The sequence below is a fragment of the Drosophila willistoni genome (assembly GCF_018902025.1).
Source record: "Drosophila willistoni isolate 14030-0811.24 chromosome XR unlocalized genomic scaffold, UCI_dwil_1.1 Seg144, whole genome shotgun sequence".
NCBI classification, from domain to species: Eukaryota; Metazoa; Arthropoda; class Insecta; order Diptera; family Drosophilidae; genus Drosophila; species Drosophila willistoni.
The window spans coordinates 9,426,019-9,442,091 of record NW_025814057.1 but is presented as its reverse complement, the minus strand read 5'-3'; the positions used below and the strand labels follow the sequence as shown (position 1 = coordinate 9,442,091).

At 35.7% G+C, this 16,073-nt stretch overlaps 2 protein-coding genes and 10 non-coding genes across 14 annotated transcripts; 6 read left to right on the top strand and 6 right to left on the bottom strand.

Annotated features, from left to right (window-relative positions):
- Positions 1-6,310: 6,310 nt before the first annotated feature.
- On the bottom strand, positions 6,311-6,384 carry Trnat-agu. Its single transcript has one exon. It is a non-coding gene; the product is annotated as a tRNA-Thr (tRNA).
- A 265-nt stretch (positions 6,385-6,649) lies between these two features.
- Trnat-agu lies at positions 6,650-6,723 on the top strand. The gene has a single exon. It is a non-coding gene; the product is annotated as a tRNA-Thr (tRNA).
- Positions 6,724-6,932: 209 nt separating this feature from the next.
- Positions 6,933-7,006, bottom strand: Trnat-agu. The gene has a single exon. It is a non-coding gene; the product is annotated as a tRNA-Thr (tRNA).
- A 298-nt stretch (positions 7,007-7,304) lies between these two features.
- On the top strand, positions 7,305-7,378 carry Trnat-agu. Its single transcript has one exon. It is a non-coding gene; the product is annotated as a tRNA-Thr (tRNA).
- A 407-nt stretch (positions 7,379-7,785) lies between these two features.
- On the bottom strand, positions 7,786-7,859 carry Trnat-agu. The gene has a single exon. It is a non-coding gene; the product is annotated as a tRNA-Thr (tRNA).
- Positions 7,860-8,159: 300 nt separating this feature from the next.
- Trnat-agu lies at positions 8,160-8,233 on the top strand. The gene has a single exon. It is a non-coding gene; the product is annotated as a tRNA-Thr (tRNA).
- Positions 8,234-8,375: 142 nt separating this feature from the next.
- Trnas-aga lies at positions 8,376-8,457 on the bottom strand. Its single transcript has one exon. It is a non-coding gene; the product is annotated as a tRNA-Ser (tRNA).
- Positions 8,458-8,737: 280 nt separating this feature from the next.
- On the bottom strand, positions 8,738-8,811 carry Trnat-agu. The gene has a single exon. It is a non-coding gene; the product is annotated as a tRNA-Thr (tRNA).
- A 590-nt stretch (positions 8,812-9,401) lies between these two features.
- Trnat-agu lies at positions 9,402-9,475 on the top strand. Its single transcript has one exon. It is a non-coding gene; the product is annotated as a tRNA-Thr (tRNA).
- A 2,405-nt stretch (positions 9,476-11,880) lies between these two features.
- On the top strand, positions 11,881-12,837 carry LOC6639064 (mitochondrial import inner membrane translocase subunit TIM14). 3 transcript variants are annotated; one of them, XM_047012189.1, is made up of 3 exons: positions 11,881-11,925; positions 12,233-12,472; positions 12,541-12,837. In XM_047012189.1, the coding sequence occupies exons 1-3, from the start codon at positions 11,896-11,898 to the stop codon at positions 12,652-12,654; spliced, it is 384 nt and encodes a 127-aa protein (XP_046868145.1). In that variant the 5' UTR covers positions 11,881-11,895; the 3' UTR covers positions 12,655-12,837. The 3 variants fall into 3 exon arrangements, with proteins under 3 accessions (XP_046868145.1, XP_002061762.1, XP_023037118.1); XM_023181350.2 differs by lacking the exon at positions 11,881-11,925 and adding an exon at positions 12,040-12,076 and having other exon boundaries at positions 12,541-12,834; XM_002061726.4 differs by lacking the exon at positions 11,881-11,925 and having other exon boundaries at positions 12,022-12,472; positions 12,541-12,835.
- Positions 12,838-13,679: 842 nt separating this feature from the next.
- Positions 13,680-13,753, top strand: Trnai-aau. Its single transcript has one exon. It is a non-coding gene; the product is annotated as a tRNA-Ile (tRNA).
- Positions 13,754-14,167: 414 nt separating this feature from the next.
- LOC6638973 (EF-hand domain-containing family member B) lies at positions 14,168-16,025 on the bottom strand. Its single transcript, XM_002061727.3, has 3 exons — positions 15,406-16,025; positions 15,156-15,332; positions 14,168-15,091 (listed from the first exon to the last, which is right to left on the bottom strand). The coding sequence occupies exons 1-3, from the start codon at positions 15,915-15,917 to the stop codon at positions 14,293-14,295; spliced, it is 1,488 nt and encodes a 495-aa protein (XP_002061763.1). The 5' UTR covers positions 15,918-16,025; the 3' UTR covers positions 14,168-14,292.
- Between the last annotated feature and the right edge of the window lie 48 nt (positions 16,026-16,073).

Below are 16,073 nucleotides of genomic sequence, written 5' to 3'. Positions count from 1 at the left end.
CACCCTGAGACCTCCCTGAGGGAACAATTATCACAAGATCATCAACATCTACTGCCCATTAGTCGTAGGTTCCTGGGTTCTCAGATGAGTGAGGTTGGAGGAGGGTGAGAGGAAGAAATAAAATCAAAAATCAAATAGAATAACAACAACAGCAACATAAAATGAGGAACACAGGAACTTGTATTCATGTATGATTTGGGTCTACCTTTCATGGAAAATGCAACGAAAAGCAGAAAAGGTGCCTCGTCATGGAAGACAAATATATATATGTATATATGTACCTACATATACATATAAGTATATGTATGTGTACATAGTTGAAACAGGAACAGCAACAAAAACAACAACAACACGAAACAAGAGCCTATCTTGGACAAGCATCTGTTCCAGTCCCAGTCCCGATCTCAGTCTCGATCCCATCCCATCCCGGTCTCCATTGAGCGGTAAAGTAGAGAATGAAAGAACGAGACAACCGACACAATTCGTTGCGTTCTCCTTCTCCATAGTGTCTTGAGAAGCAAACACCTGTGACCGCCCGCAACGCAACCGGCACAAGTTCATCAAGAAAAAGGAAGAAACAAAAAGAAGAAGATTCAAAAGTCTCCTCACAAAGAGTAGCAGCAGAGAGAGAGAGAGAGAGAGAGAGAGAGAAGGAGCATAAAGAAGATTGCACTTTTCCATACAACACACACGACGGAGTCGAAGATAATGGCACACACTCACTTACAATTCATGATTCATTCTCTCTCGCATTGAATATATAAATGAATGTAGCTATATGGGTTTTTTTTTCCAAGTTGTTGCAACTTTTAACTGCGACGCTTGGTTGCCTTTATAGCGGTTCAAGCGATTCGTCTAACTTGGAATTGGCAAATATTCTCCCATTATTTATTACAGCCATAGTTGGGCCTAGCATTAGGCCCGACTCGTTGCAGTTGAGTGCGGGCGGCCAGTTAAAACGGAACACACACACACACAAACACACACCCCATACACATATGCACTTTTTCTTTTTTCACCTTTTCCACCTATTCGTCTCCTTGCTCTCTCCCTCTTCATTCAATTGAGATCTACCACGACTGACTTTGGGGTTGCTTCTCCTAAATTTTCATTCATGTCTCCGACAGGATCGTGAAAAAATGTTTAACAAATTTTTAACATAGCACTAAAATTTTTGGATCCAAAGGAAAAAGAAAAAAACACTTCACTACCAAGCAGTTTGCCTCCAGATATGACAAGGATATCAATAGATAGAGAAGGAGAAGTCTTTATTCAAATTAATTGTTATTTTTATTCAGGATTTCTATAACAGAGGTTTACTAGGTGAATTATCTACAAAATAGCAGAAAAATTGTTTAACAAAATATCCAAATTAACATACAAATGTAGGTATACTTAAATGAACCCCTTAATTTCATACAAAAGTAGTTGTATTCTATTTAACTAGAGCCAGAGCTTTAAGGAAAATGCAGAACCCCCTTTTCAATATTAAAAAATTCATAAAAACACGCAAGTCTAGAGAAAATTCTGGGCCCACTTTGAGATACTTGGGTCCATAGCCCCTTTTTTCTCAACAACATTAAGTAAATCGTATTCTTATTCTTTTTAACGGCTAGTCCACAAGGGAGAAGAAATTCCTTCCTCCTTATCCCTCCTAAAATAATCATATCCTTTACAGTAACCTCAATGATTGTCTAGTTTAATTTTATTTTCCCAATATCTAAATATATTTCAAAGTATTTGCCATCAAGCTTCATTCGTTGATGCAAATTCTTTACAATTATGAGTGATTGATTGAGAGATATTGATATGCTATTCGATCCAATTCCATTGACATTCTGGCCATTCTAAACATCAATTGATTGCGTTGGCGAATGGAACCGGAACTGGAATCAGAATCTTTAGCATAAATATTGATCATCATGTATTGTGTATGTATGCTAAAATTAATTGCAAATGTGAAAGGAGGCGTGTAATGATGGTGAAGGTTGATGGTTATGTAGATGGGAGAGAGGTGGGGGCTAAGAGAGAGAGAGTGAGAGATGGGGAGAGAATTGTTTTCCTCTCATAGTGCAAAGAGAAAATAAATAAATAAATAAATGAATATTGCTTTTGCTATTATTGTTCCCATTGCTGTTGTTGTTGTTGTTGTTGTTCTTGGCTTGTTTATTTGTTTCTACGACGCTTGCGGCAGAGACAGAGACAGAGTCTCAAGGCGGACAACACACCGTGAAGGAGGACCGATAGGCAAACGGACGGACGGTCGGACGGAGAGTGGGGGGGGCATGGAGATGAGAGTTCCGTTTAGTCGGTCACGCCACTACCACATCACATAAATAAGACGAAACAACAACAAAATGTATCAAGATGTGTTGTTGTTGCTGTTGCTGCCGCCGCTGCTGCTGCTGCTGCTGTGGGTCATGCGCACTGCCAATGACGTCAGACGTAGCCATCAAATTAGGAAGTGCGCAAAAAAAAAAAACACAGAAGAAAACTACTCTAAAAAGATTCGCATATTACAAGTCGATGTGGCGACTCTTCAATTACCCTATATGTACCTTAAAAAAGGGGGAATCCCAAAGGGGCAATCACACTAACACAGAGGATTTGCAATAACTAAAAAACTTCCTATCCTAATCATGGTGGAATCGTTTTAGACTCTGATTCTAGACTTATGGTAAGGATCTTGAATATATTTGAACAGTTTTGCCTTTTTGCAGATAAGCCCCTTTCCCCTCTCGGTCTATAGGGTATTTGTTTGTGTGAGTGTGTGTGAAACAACAAAGTAAAAAAACAACAATGAATTTGAATAAACGCCACATACTGTGTGTGATTTATGTACTATATGTGGCCATTAACAGTTAAAAAAGGGGGCGTGTCATCTTAAATGCGACGCATATACATATGTATGTACATATACATCTACATCTATGTAGGTGTAAACATTTCCCCCCTTAACGGTCTTATCAACAACATTTTCCCTTCAAACCAAGAAAAGAAAATGCGCAGTGAAAAAAAAAAGTTTGCAAAATTTAATCATGTTTGAGAAATGGACAGAGAGAAAGAGAAAGAGAGCCAAATAGAGAGATGGGGGGATGAAGTTAAGGCTGACAGAAGTAGAGTGAGAAAGGAAAGGGGAAAGATCTAGTATAGCCATGAAAATTCTATAATGTATACAAAAATCAGCTGTTGTTGGTTCCCGCTGTGCGAAAAACCACACTCTCTCTCTCTCTCTCTCTCCTTTCACTCTCCCTCTTTATCTCCCTCTATGTCATAGAATTTCCTTTTAGCAGGCGAAAATTGCATGTGGTTGAGAAAATACAACGCAATTTTTTGCTATTGGCCACATAGTTTTTATCACCTATTTGGAAAACTAATGAAAAAAATATACATATGTATGTATGTATGTATAAGAAAGGTTCGAGGGTTTTGCGGTTTATTTTAATTTTCAATGCCACGAAGAAGCCGATGAATTAGATATAAGATAATAAATTACTTAAACTAATTAGAATGATTTTTCTCCACTCTATTAAACGATTTTAATAATTAAATTAAATGCGTCGTCCCATACATATATACAAATATTTAGAAATTCTACGAAATAAATAAAAATAAAGTTTTTTTCGTATTGAAAGTCCTCAGCATAAACCTATTTAAGTCCCTATTAAACAGCGCAAAGGTTGATAAAAACATAAATTGATCATTTAAATTGTTAAACAGTTTGTGAAATTAATCAAGAAAATAGTTTTTCCATTTGAAATTAACTTACAGGAACTGGATTAGTCCAGATTCAGTCAAGAATTTGCCAAGAATTTTTAATTTCGAATGTTTTATATTACTAAAACAAACAATAACTTCTGAAAGTTACGACAAAATGTTAAAATGTATTTTTCAGACCAATTAAACAAATAAAATACCAGAAAATTTCCAAATTCCTCAAGATTCTAGAGATTCTTTTGTTTTAATTCACTAATTCTCCGTTGTTTCTTAGAAATTAGATAAGGAAACGTCTGAATCAATGGAAATGTCGACAGTCAACTTCCTTATCATGGGTTGTAAAAACCCACACAACTCCAAAAGAAATATTAATCGCAAATTTTGAAATTGAAAATTTCCTTGAAATGAAATATGGTGACGTGTTTCTTGGGGTAACCAAAATACAATGTAAAAATTGTGAATAGATTATTCTTTAATTACTAGTCGGGAATTAGTGGAATTTATCCAATTTTTTGTTGGAGTCGAAAATAAACTTGGAAAAACTTAAAGTCTCCTTACCGACAAAAGCAAGTGACCGTTTCCTCAACATCCATGGGCAGGGATAATTGTGTTGCAGTGCCACTATTGCCACTGCCACTGCCATTATTGTTATTGTTGCTGGTGTTGTTGTTGGTATTATTATTGTTGGCCTGTTGTCGGGGCACAGCACGTCCTGGTACATGCCGGAAAGTGGCCGCAAATGTTGAAGATAACGATGAATGCGATGTGGAGGGACGCGGTGTAGTTGTTGTGGGTGTCTGTGGAGCTGTCGATGTACCATCACTGGCATCTGCCAACGGCACCGAGGAATAACGCACAAGAATGGCACGGCTAACCCGATTGCCGCCCGTCAAATTTGAGATGGCCCAGTTCATGATTCGGGTCGCATATATGAACACGCTGCCAAACCAAATCAAATGAAACCACAAAAAAAAAAAACTTTTTAACTAAGAACTACGGGAGTAAAAGGACTAGGAACTGGCCAAACACTAAACGCATGCAGCTCTCGTCTGCAACTGAATGCAGTTCGTGTATATTTCAGCGGAAACCTTCGTCCAGTTTTAACGACCATTTTACAAAATTGATTTTGTTTAGTGATTTGTAAGTCGCCACCCAAAAGAAACCCCCCGCCCAGTTGTGGCCTCGGCCTGGCTGTCCAGAATGCTGCTGCAGCTGTCAATCAATGAAATTCCTTCAGTAGCAGCAGCAGCAAGAAATGGCCAACTGTCATTGGCCGGGTCGGCCGTTTGGCGTATTGTGTTTTAACCCTTTTTTTTTGTTTTGTTTTCTTTTTGCTCCACCATGCTATTTATGTCGTGTAGTTGTTATTGTTGTTGTTGCTGGGGTTTTCTGTCTGTCTAATTCAATTAGAGTTCATACTAAGTGCCCTTCAAGGCTGTCCGGGTCCGGGCCCCGAGCCATCATCAGACAGGCGCGTGCGGAGAGCTTTCATCTGTCCGTTCATCCATGCATCCATCCATCTATTGGAACTCAATTCTTACCTTTGTCTTGTTAGTTAAATCCAAGAATACCTTAAAACCCATTCAGTTCTTATTCCACTAACCTCGATTCAGTGTTTTCTTTTTTGTTTTTCAATCTTGACACCATGTAAAGTGCTCTAAAGAATGGAGAATTAAGTTCCTTCCCATGTCTTAAGCTAGATTAACCACTTCCGGACAAGCTTTCTTAGGAACTTTAGCGGCGATGAAAACAAAAGAAACAAAAAATCAATCGAATGATATCTAATTGCTTTGCCTTGTGCTGGGATGGTTTTAATGAAAGTCTTGAATGATTAAAGAGAAGGTGGGACAAAAGCGGGAGGAGGCAGACACCGGAAGGAGAAAGAGAATGATGCAGACTTGACATATACATATATGTATATGTACATAAAAATGTCACTGTTCGCTCTCCATTTGCCATCCCCAATCAACTGTGTGTTTTCCTCTGCTCTGCTTTCTTTCTTTTTTTCTTCTTTTTTTTTTTTTTTGTCTTTGGGGTGTGACATGTGACACAATTTGTAACTCTTCTTGTTTTTCCTTTGTCCCTTTGGATTTGATGACAACCCAAGCATAGATTTGACTATATATATAAAGGAACAAAAACAAAAAAGAGCCATCAATTTGACAGCAGGATAAATGTGTGTGTGTATGTGTGAACTTAATTTGTTTTCGCAACAAAGGAAAGTTCATTACGGCCAGGCAGGCAACTTATGCTGGAGAGACCGAATTTGGGAGATAAAGCAACTAATAAAATCTAGAAAATTAGCTTTAATTTCTACACTCTCCATTAACCAACTGAACTTCAACTCTATATTGTACCAAAATTATAAGCTTCGTTTTAACATTCCTTGAAGTTCTTTATACAATGAATCCAAAATCATGAATATTTCAGAAATCTTTATATTTTTTACAAAAAAAAAACTTTCCAAAGGTCACTCGTTGTATTTCCATTATTAATTCGGAATACACATTTCATATTTCGTGTTTTTACTGGCAAACCAAAATAAATATAAAAAGTTCGGAATCAATCATACTTAAACGTATAATCTCCTCATAGGCCCCGGCGAGATTCGAACTCACGATCTCCTGTTTACTAGACAGGCGCTTTAACCAACTAAGCCACGGCGCCAAGTTATTATGCCATGTGAAAGTACAAAATTTATATCGAAGTACGTGCAAGGATATTGAACATATTTTTATTATTATCTATTGATTATTGAAAATATTCTTTTATTTATATTATATTTATATTTTGAACATGAAAAAAAAATTGAAAAAGCTTGGAAAAAAAATATTTTTAACTTATTAAGATAGATAGATATAAAAGAAAAAAAATTTTTTTTTAGGCATTTAAGGAATGCATAAATTTTCCTCTGACTTCGCCGCATAGCATCGGCGCCGTGGCTTAGTTGGTTAAAGCGCCTGTCTAGTAAACAGGAGATCGTGAGTTCGAATCTCGCCGGGGCCTTTGTGAATTTGTTGTGAGAAAGTTCTCATTTTTTTGATGTAGTTTCTTTTTTTGCAAAAAGCATTTAAGAGTAGATTTTACCTGACCTGTTGGATGCGTAGTAAAAACAAACAAAGGAATATTGATTCAAATGAGAATCATTCCAGAAAATAAATTAGAAAACAAAAAAAATAATTTCCAAAAAACACTTCAAAGAAGAAATGCCCGAAAGGCCCCGGCGAGATTCGAACTCACGATCTCCTGTTTACTAGACAGGCGCTTTAACCAACTAAGCCACGGCGCCGAGTTGTTGGCCCTTGTAAAATAAATAAACTTTTATCAAGGTACAAAGGATAATAAAAAATTTTTTTTATTATTATCTATTAATTAATAAGAATATTTAGTTATTTAACTTCGAATACAATTCTCGTATTTTTTTTTACTGTAAAAACGTTTAAGTATCATGAAAAACTATTTTTAACTTGTTAACATAGATAAAAACTAAAAAAAAAAAAAATAAAATAAAAAATATTTTTGAGGTATGTAAGACCAATGTGCATAGACTGAGCATAAATTGGCTTTTGTCATCGCCGAAGAGCATCGGCGCCGTGGCTTAGTTGGTTAAAGCGCCTGTCTAGTAAACAGGAGATCATGAGTTCGAATCTCGTCGGGGCCTATAAAGTATGAAGCGTCCAAATTTGTGAAAGGATGTTTTTTTTTATTTGTAATTATTTATTATTTTTCGACAACTTTAGAGGATGTTCATATCAATGTATGTTCGTATCAATTTAGAGACAATTTCAATATTTTGTATACGTGCTGGAATGTGTTTGAAAAAAAAAACGCACACAACACCAAGTGGAAAACATTTTAAGAACGCTGTTTAAGACTTTAAAAGCACGCCCTCTATCTTCGCCTTCTTAAGAAGCAAGCAATCATGGTCGACAGGTTACATTGTATTGGTAACAAAATCCTGACAAAGGATTATTTTTCCAACTAAAATTAAACTTATCACAAATTTACAATTTTCAAACAAAAAAGTAAACTTCCAACACAACACTTCCCATAGAAGAAATGCTTGGTAGGCCCCGACGAGATTCGAACTCATGATCTCCTGTTTACTAGACAGGCGCTTTAACCAACTAAGCCACGGCGCCAAGTTGTTTGATCGTATAAAATTAGTAAACTTATATCGAAAAACTTTCAAAGGATATCTATATTTTTTACATCTGTTGACTAATTATATTAAGTATTTCAACTTCTAAATCATTACAAATCTTGACTTTTAATATATAAAATTAGTTATGAAAAAACTTGTTGATGGCCTGCCAGAGCTATTTTTATCTTATTAAACTGTACAAAAATCTATATTTAAAAATAGTTATAATTGTGAAGTGTTTAAAACCAATGTGCACACTCTACGCACAAATTGACTTTTAACATCGCCGGAGAACATCGGCGCCGTGGCTTAGTTGGTTAAAGCGCCTGTCTAGTAAACAGGAGATCATGAGTTCGAATCTCGTCGGGGCCTACAAGTAAAATAGCTGAAATGAGTTGCAGCTTATTTTTTTTATTCATGCGTATAAAATGAATCAGTTTTTTAATTAACATTATGTCAGCATGAATAGATAAGAAAATTAATAAGGAAAAATAAAAAAATTATTTTACAATATCGCAGTCGGTAGGATTCGAACCTACGCTCCCAGAGGGAATCTGATTTCTAGTCAGACGCCTTAACCGCTCGGCCACGACTGCTCCTTAAGAAGATGCGGTCAGATGGCATGGTTTTAAAATCAGTCAATCACAAATAACACAATGGGCAAAACCGGAAAAATGATAGCTAAAAAGCATTATCACCTAGAGTTGTGTGCGCTTTTTTCAAAGACATTCTAGCACGTTTGAAAAATGGAAACTGGTGCTACATGTTGCTACATGTTGCCAATGATAAGTACATCCCGTGCATCTTACTCTTTGACTAATAAAAATAATATGAAAAAAAACACCCTTTCACAATCTTGGATGCTTTATACTTTATAGGCCCCGACGAGATTCGAACTCATGATCTCCTGTTTACTAGACAGGCGCTTTAACCAACTAAGCCACGGCGCCGATGTTCTTGGCCAATGACAATATTCAAGTTATGCCAACGCCTGTGTTCTGATGATTGTTTATTTTTAAACAAATGCCCAAAATATGAAAGATGTGAAGAATATTTATGTACAATTTTTTATCTGCTTGGAATTGATATGAATTAATTTATAATCAGCTAAAACAAGTTAACCAAATCGACCTCGAGAGATAGCTAGCCATTATCTAGCCATTTCACTTATTATTTAACCTATAAAAATATTATTCAACGTACACACATACATATGGGAATCTGTACGTATATGTATGCATTTATGATGATGCAATATAAGATGAAACAGCTTTCACTGCATTTAGAACTTATTTAGAAACGGTTTCAGAGGGAAATCAATTTCAGTCTTTGGAAATGTGTGATAAGATAATGTTGAATTGAAACTATTCTGCCTCTTGGGCAGACAAAATAAATGTGCTAAAAAGTAAAAATGTTTAAACAATGTAAAAATAAACCTATTCAATTTGTTGTTGCTTACATTCAAAAATAAAAAAAAACATTTTACGGTCTTTAAGAAGTTTTCCCATAAGTTGGCTACTTTCACGCACACGGACAACTTGGCGCCGTGGCTTAGTTGGTTAAAGCGCCTGTCTAGTAAACAGGAGATCATGAGTTCGAATCTCGTCGGGGCCTTATGAGTAAATGTGGAAAAGTGCCAACCACAATTTTTTTGTTGTGCGGTTATTTTTTTATTATTATTTTTTTTATTATATATTTATTTAAATTCAAATTGATTAAAAATTGTAATGGAATTGCCGAGAGAGTTGAATAAACTTTAGGATTATCGCATGAGCCACAATGATGTGCTGCATACATGCATATGAATGATGTATGTTCGTACTATATAATTACATACATACATATATGTATGAATATACGTGTGTGTGTATATACATAGTAGCTCTAGGGAACAGCATCCACAATGTACTAGATGAAAGATAAAGGCAAAACAAAACGCAGTTGTGGCCTTGCCATGAGCTTCAGCCAATTGTAATACAGATTATACTTTAGTATATGTATATACACACATCTGTATATCGATGTGCCTGTTTGTATAATAAATTGAAAGAATTTGTATTTTTGGTTACAATTGACAAATCAATAAAATTGCTTATTGATTGAAATTACATGACGACTATATAAAGACAATGTTAATGTTGCAAAGAAAATGTCAAGTAAATTGTATTAGATTACGTATGTATGAATTATATTCCGGCCATTGGTTATATTAAACGAACAAAATTCAATATTTTGTCTACATTAATATACGATTGGCCTTTTATCTATGATTGGAATAAGTCTAATTAATATTTGGCTAAGAACCTTTTGGCCATGATAATAATGAATGAATTTATAAGATTTCCTAATTATTATTTTTGTAGTAGGTAGACAAAAACAGGTTCTAATGGCGGCCATATCATGAATTCCCAGTGGGCACATAATATATAAAATAACCCTTATCCTTTTTTAGACTGGAAATTTCAAAGGGTGGTTGTTATATTTTTTTTGTTGTTTTGGTGTCAACCTGTTTTTGTCAGGATTCTAATGATAATGATGTAAGATCCAATACTCATATATTTTTTCGTATTAAAGACTGCTCTCTCCTTTGAATCATTCTCCTGGCGATATAGAAGAACGCGCGACAAAACAACAACAACAACAAAAAAACGGAGACGAAAAAAGAAATTTCTTTTTGATATGGTCAAAATAACAAAAACAAAAAACAGAAAGAGAAAAAAACGAGGCCAATTGGCAAAAGGCCAAATGGGCAACGAAGCGAAAGAAAGCAAAGAGGAGGACATCAAAAAGGAAAGAGACAAAGAGAGCAAAAGAGGAGATGGTGTGAGATAGTTAGAGGGAGACAAAACAGTCAGTGCGATGTCGTCGTAACTCTATATATACAAATATGTAATCCTAGTTTACAGTTTAACAAATCAAACTGACGGAAATGTATATATGCACGATATGTAGGATAATAGCAACTAATTCTCTCACCCCATCAGCCAATCGACGGTGTCGCGCAAATATTCCGGAATGCGCTCCAGTTTGACGGTTGCTGCAACCTTCTGCTGCCTCCTGCAAAAATAATTTGCCTTTTTTTATTGTTGTGTTGTTGTTGTCGTCGTTGTTGTTGTTGTTGTGGATGCCTTTTCTTTGCTTTTGACTTTTCCTTTTTTTTTTTTTCTTTTTTGGGGATATTTATTTATTTTTTTTTGCTTGCACACAAGCCAAACACACACTCACACGCACACAAACACTCACGCACACACACACACACGACGTGCGGGGGACCGACCGCCTACAGAAAATCGCACTTGAACGTTTTCCTTGTTAATCAATATTTTTGGGAAATTTTACTTATTTTTGTTTAAACAAACTTTTCACATCAAAAAATTTTCTCGCCTCTTCTTCTTCTTGACTTTTGTGTGTTATTTTTTTTTTTCTTCTTGGTGTCCCCCCCCCACCAACACCGATTGGCGATAACAATCGATAGATGATTTTGCGCAGACACTCGATAGGCAAAAGCTCGTTCTCGTTCGAACTCCAACGGTTGCATGTTGGACTCAAGGGTTGCAGCAGGTTGTACTCAATGGTGAAATGAGTCATGTGTTGCTTTCTCGCTCATTTTCAGCATTAGCGGAGCGAACAGCTGATTTCACTTGTACATGTTTAAAATGAAAACATTAAATTTCCTTCAAATAAATCGAAATTCTTTTAAGGAGATAAGGAAAGGAGACTGGACGAGAATTTGCCTTTTCGAAGGCTCAAAGGCGTTTTTCTTCCCTTCTCAACAAAAAAATAGACAATTTTTTTATATATCATCTACATCTATCATCTGAAAATGATTTTGCTCCTTAATCGCCTTAAGTAACTAAACTAAGTTTGCTCAATTAATGAATTCAAACATATAGTCATAGAGATTAGCGTCTATGAAAGACGAATATTATATTTACTTTAAATACCATCCATATATAATATCTCCGAAATTTCAATTTCCTTTGACTTGATTCAACTAGATTCAACTAGTTTTATGTTTTATAATACATATCACAATGTCAAAAAGATATACAGGTAGAGTAACGGTAAGTCGACCTAACGAATAGAAATTGTATGCTCTAACGATGAATTTTCGATAACTTCAATCGAATTGAAGCATGCCTTCACATTCTAGTCTCAGCTGTTGTGCACAACAAAATATTTCGTTTCATTTTTTTTTTATAATTACATAAAATGGTACAAAATTAATTCACTTTTTAACTAGAGAGCAAATATTTGCTTTTATCTTACTAACTTATTGCTCTCTCAATCGTATATATATTTGCAATGGAATCCAAACGACAACAATCCTCTACCGCCTCAACCGCGGCTGTCTCTACCAACTATTTAAAGGCAAGTTCCTTGATATTGGCCGGACTTGGAGTGGCTGCTGTGGGATTCGCTGGTAAACATTTGGTACGCCGCATGCCACAGATGACAACCAAAATCAATGAGGCCCTAAAAAATTTGCCCAAATTCGATGCCGAAAGCATGGCCAATTCAAAATACTATAAAGGCGGCTTTGAGCCGAAGATGAGCAAACGTGAGGCAGCTCTCATCTTGGGTGTCAATCCAAGTGCCAATAAGCTAAAGGTGAAATGTTGTTCAAACTAATGGCCTATACATGTAGACTAACGACTCCCTGTTTCTTATTTGTGTAGATTAAGGATGCCCATAAGAAAATTATGCTGTTAAATCATCCAGATCGAGGCGGATCACCATATCTGGCGGCCAAAATCAATGAGGCCAAAGATTTTTTGGACAGTGGCAAATGATCCTATGATGATATCAAACAATAGTCCAGTTTAGATTGAGGGTGGTCCGCCGATTTGTATATTAACTAAGTGTGTATTTAGTGTGTATAGGCATTAAAAAAACCAAAAAAAAAAAAATCCAAAATTTGTTATGAATTTGTTTATAAGTTCTGCATATGAAATTACAAACTTTGACTAAGATTAAGTAAAAATTTCAGTGTCAAACCATCACTAAAATGTGTGTAATCCTTGGATAAAATCAAGGGAGAGTTTTGGGAATGTGGGCACCAAAATATCAGCCCATCAAACGACTTGGGGCTTTCTCCGGCTCTTTCTACGCCAAAACTACTTGTTTTTGAAGTCGTCGTTTAATTTTGATTGATCCTCATAACTATAAAATGCTGTCAGCAAAAATGTATACCTATGTATGTACATTTTTTAGTCCAAAAATCTTAATTTTTAGGGCGGAAATCAACAAATTGTTGTGTGTGTAACCTTTGACCCTAGTAATAGATGTGTCTATCTCTATCTAGTTAAGAACTTAATTCTTCGAATTGAAGGCATACATACATACATAAGTCAATATGTTTGGGAAATGAATTGAAAAGTTTTCGTTAACTTAGTTATAGACTAGAATTTTTTATAGAAAGATTGCATATAAAATAATGAGAAGCAATTTCTTTAAAGATATTCCAGTTAAGTTTTGAAAAGAACGGACAATTTTTGAGATAATTCGTTTTCTTTACTATTTTTTTTATGAAATAAATATGTTGAATTGTGTCCCAAATACAACAAAAATCAAGCAATTAAATGATTTATGAGGTGAGATTGGCAGATTACTTAATTAATCTACTCTGTATAATTATTTCTCTATATCCATGTTAAAAATATTTACTGGAATTCTTACTTACAGATTTACCAAGTGTGTACAAAAGGATGCATGAGAAAGAGAATATAAACGTCACTAGTGTCGAAGTGGAAAAGTTCTAGAGCTTTCGCCAGAATCGTTTAACCAAGTAAGTCATTTGGCGCGCCTTTGACAACAAGGCCCATTAGCTCAGTTGGTTAGAGCGTCGTGCTAATAACGCGAAGGTCGCGGGTTCGATCCCCTCATGGGCCACAAACTTTTTTTTTTTTTGTTATACAAAATATATTTTTATTTGCCAAATTCTTCATATAAACAACCTAGACCTGGTCCAGCTTCTATATGATTTTCTATGCACTTACAATGATGACGCCAACAAATCAAGAAACGTAATGTACATGATAAAACTTCACCCAAATAGCAACCTAGAATAATAAATATGTACCATAAATGATTTCTATGCAAAATTATTGTTACCCTCATGCATGAATGGATTATGCATGGCAAAAGACAATCCAATCAATTGAGCAAATATTATATGCAAAAGCGTAGCAATTTTAAGCAATTTCATTGTTTAATTTTAGTCTGGAGACAAGAGTTTCGTACCTCAGTCGGATTAAGACTGAACTGCTGGATAAACTATTTTAGAGTTGATTGAATTCTAAGAAGGTAGAAAAACAGTTGAGAAAATCTAAAACCAATTGGCTGGGAAATCAAGGGAAATTTAATACCTACAATACCGATTCGTCTTAAAGAAACAAAGATGTTTAATCACTTTATTTGTTCATTTTTTATTATTTCACTTTTTTTATTTGGTATTTATCAATTGCGGAACGTATTTGATTTACAGAAAACATATCATTCTGATTTTGATATTCATTCGGAAGTTTCTCCCACAGTGAATTGAGTTCATCGCTGGTGAGAACATTTTTGAAAATTCTCTCCAATTGATATTTCGAACGATGACGTTGATAATCACTATGACCCAAGCCCAGAAGTGTAGATAATTGCGGTTGAACTAGATCCTTGACTCCCACCAGATCATCATCCTGCTGGTCATCTGTACGAAACGGTTTACGTTCTGTTCGTCCCTCATTAGGTTTCTTTTTGAGATCAGCACAAAAGAGTCGATATATTGTATCTTTTGTATAGATATTTGCTGGCAAACTCGATATATTTCCCGTGGTGGGCAATGGCTCATGAATGGAGAGTAAACGACAGAATTGCTTGTAATCAACCAGTTCTAAGCTCGATTTCTTTGGATCGAGCATGCCAAAGTGAATCATAGCTATACGAATTTTGGGTCCATCGATGCGTAAATGCATTTTATGCATAATTTCAATGATCCTATTAAACGGCAATTTTCCCTTCTTATCCGTATCGTGACGCTCCAGCATTGAGTTTAAATCATACATATGGAAATCATGGCGTTTGTGAAGATTCTGTCGCCACATATTCAAATAGCCAAAGGCATCGATGAGCTTGGTGGTATTGACACACGGAGAAATGTTGTCAATCAACATTTTGCCATCACATTCGGAGAAGCTTGTGGGTATCCCATGGGTCATATCGGGTGGCACTACATAAGGATATCTGGCATGAAAGAAATCCAAAAATGTTATACAATATTTTGAACTCGTATCTTGGTGCATCTTACTTTTTGTACTTCTTTCCCAAACGTCCATAGGTGCGATCAATGTAATCCATTTGGGTTTTACTCACAATAATCACTTGATCGAAACATTGTTGCATGCAGCGTTTCACCTTGCCACCATTATCATCGACGCCATAAAATTTGCCAAAGGTATCCCGACGATTAAATGCTTTGCTATATCTATTGGATAAGGTGATATAAGAATAAAAACTTTTTTTCTCTCTCTCTTTAAATAGATTTAAACCAAACTAACTTTCTATTGACCTGCTCTGCGGGAAAATAATGATTATGACTTAAAATATATTTATCATGGAAACTCGCATATTCCTCATTGATTTGTTGGGCTGTCTTTTGTGGCAATATGATGGGATATACTTTCTCCGAATTGGTCGAGGAGCAACCAAATGTTGTATTCGTATTGGTGATATGCTCCGGCTTAGCCCCAGCCGGCTTGGCATGACCCAATTTAGCCTTTTTAAAATACATATCCTCGGAGAATTTCTCTTTAAAGGCAGCAAAACGAGATTTGGAGAGTTCAATGGCCAATAGATTGCCGACACTATTTTCCGGCATGATGGGCGATCGTGGAGTCACTACAGCCCTCTTTCGTCTACATTCTGCGGTTATCATATATTCGGCTTTCTCTTCGGGATTTGCTATATTTAAACATACACCGAGTCGATGATCCTTGCCGCCGATTACCGAAGGCAAACCAGCGGCTCGCATATCGCCAATTTGATCCTTACAGCGTTCATTGTTAACCATATTGAGATGGAGTAAAATGTTAGTATTTGTATGTTTTTTGTTTGTTATTGTTTTTGTGTGTGCTTATCTAAGAGATGTTTTCTTTAGTTTGATAACTAATAATTTCTATAAACTCAAAATGATACATGGAGCAAAGGCTAGGTAAATATGTATGTA

Coding starts and splice junctions, on each gene's coding strand:
- LOC6639064 (XM_002061726.4), top strand. CDS start 12,167: ATGGAATCCAAACGACAACAATCCTCTACCGCCTCAACCGCGGCTGTC. Junction 12,473..12,540: donor CAAGTGCCAATAAGCTAAAG/GTGAAATGTTGT, acceptor TTATTTGTGTAG/ATTAAGGATGCCCATAAGAA.
- LOC6638973 (XM_002061727.3), bottom strand. CDS start 15,917: ATGGTTAACAATGAACGCTGTAAGGATCAAATTGGCGATATGCGAGCC. Junction 15,333..15,405: donor GCAGAGCAGGTCAATAGAAA/GTTAGTTTGGTT, acceptor CTTATCCAATAG/ATATAGCAAAGCATTTAATC. Junction 15,092..15,155: donor TTGGGAAAGAAGTACAAAAA/GTAAGATGCACC, acceptor CTTTCATGCCAG/ATATCCTTATGTAGTGCCAC.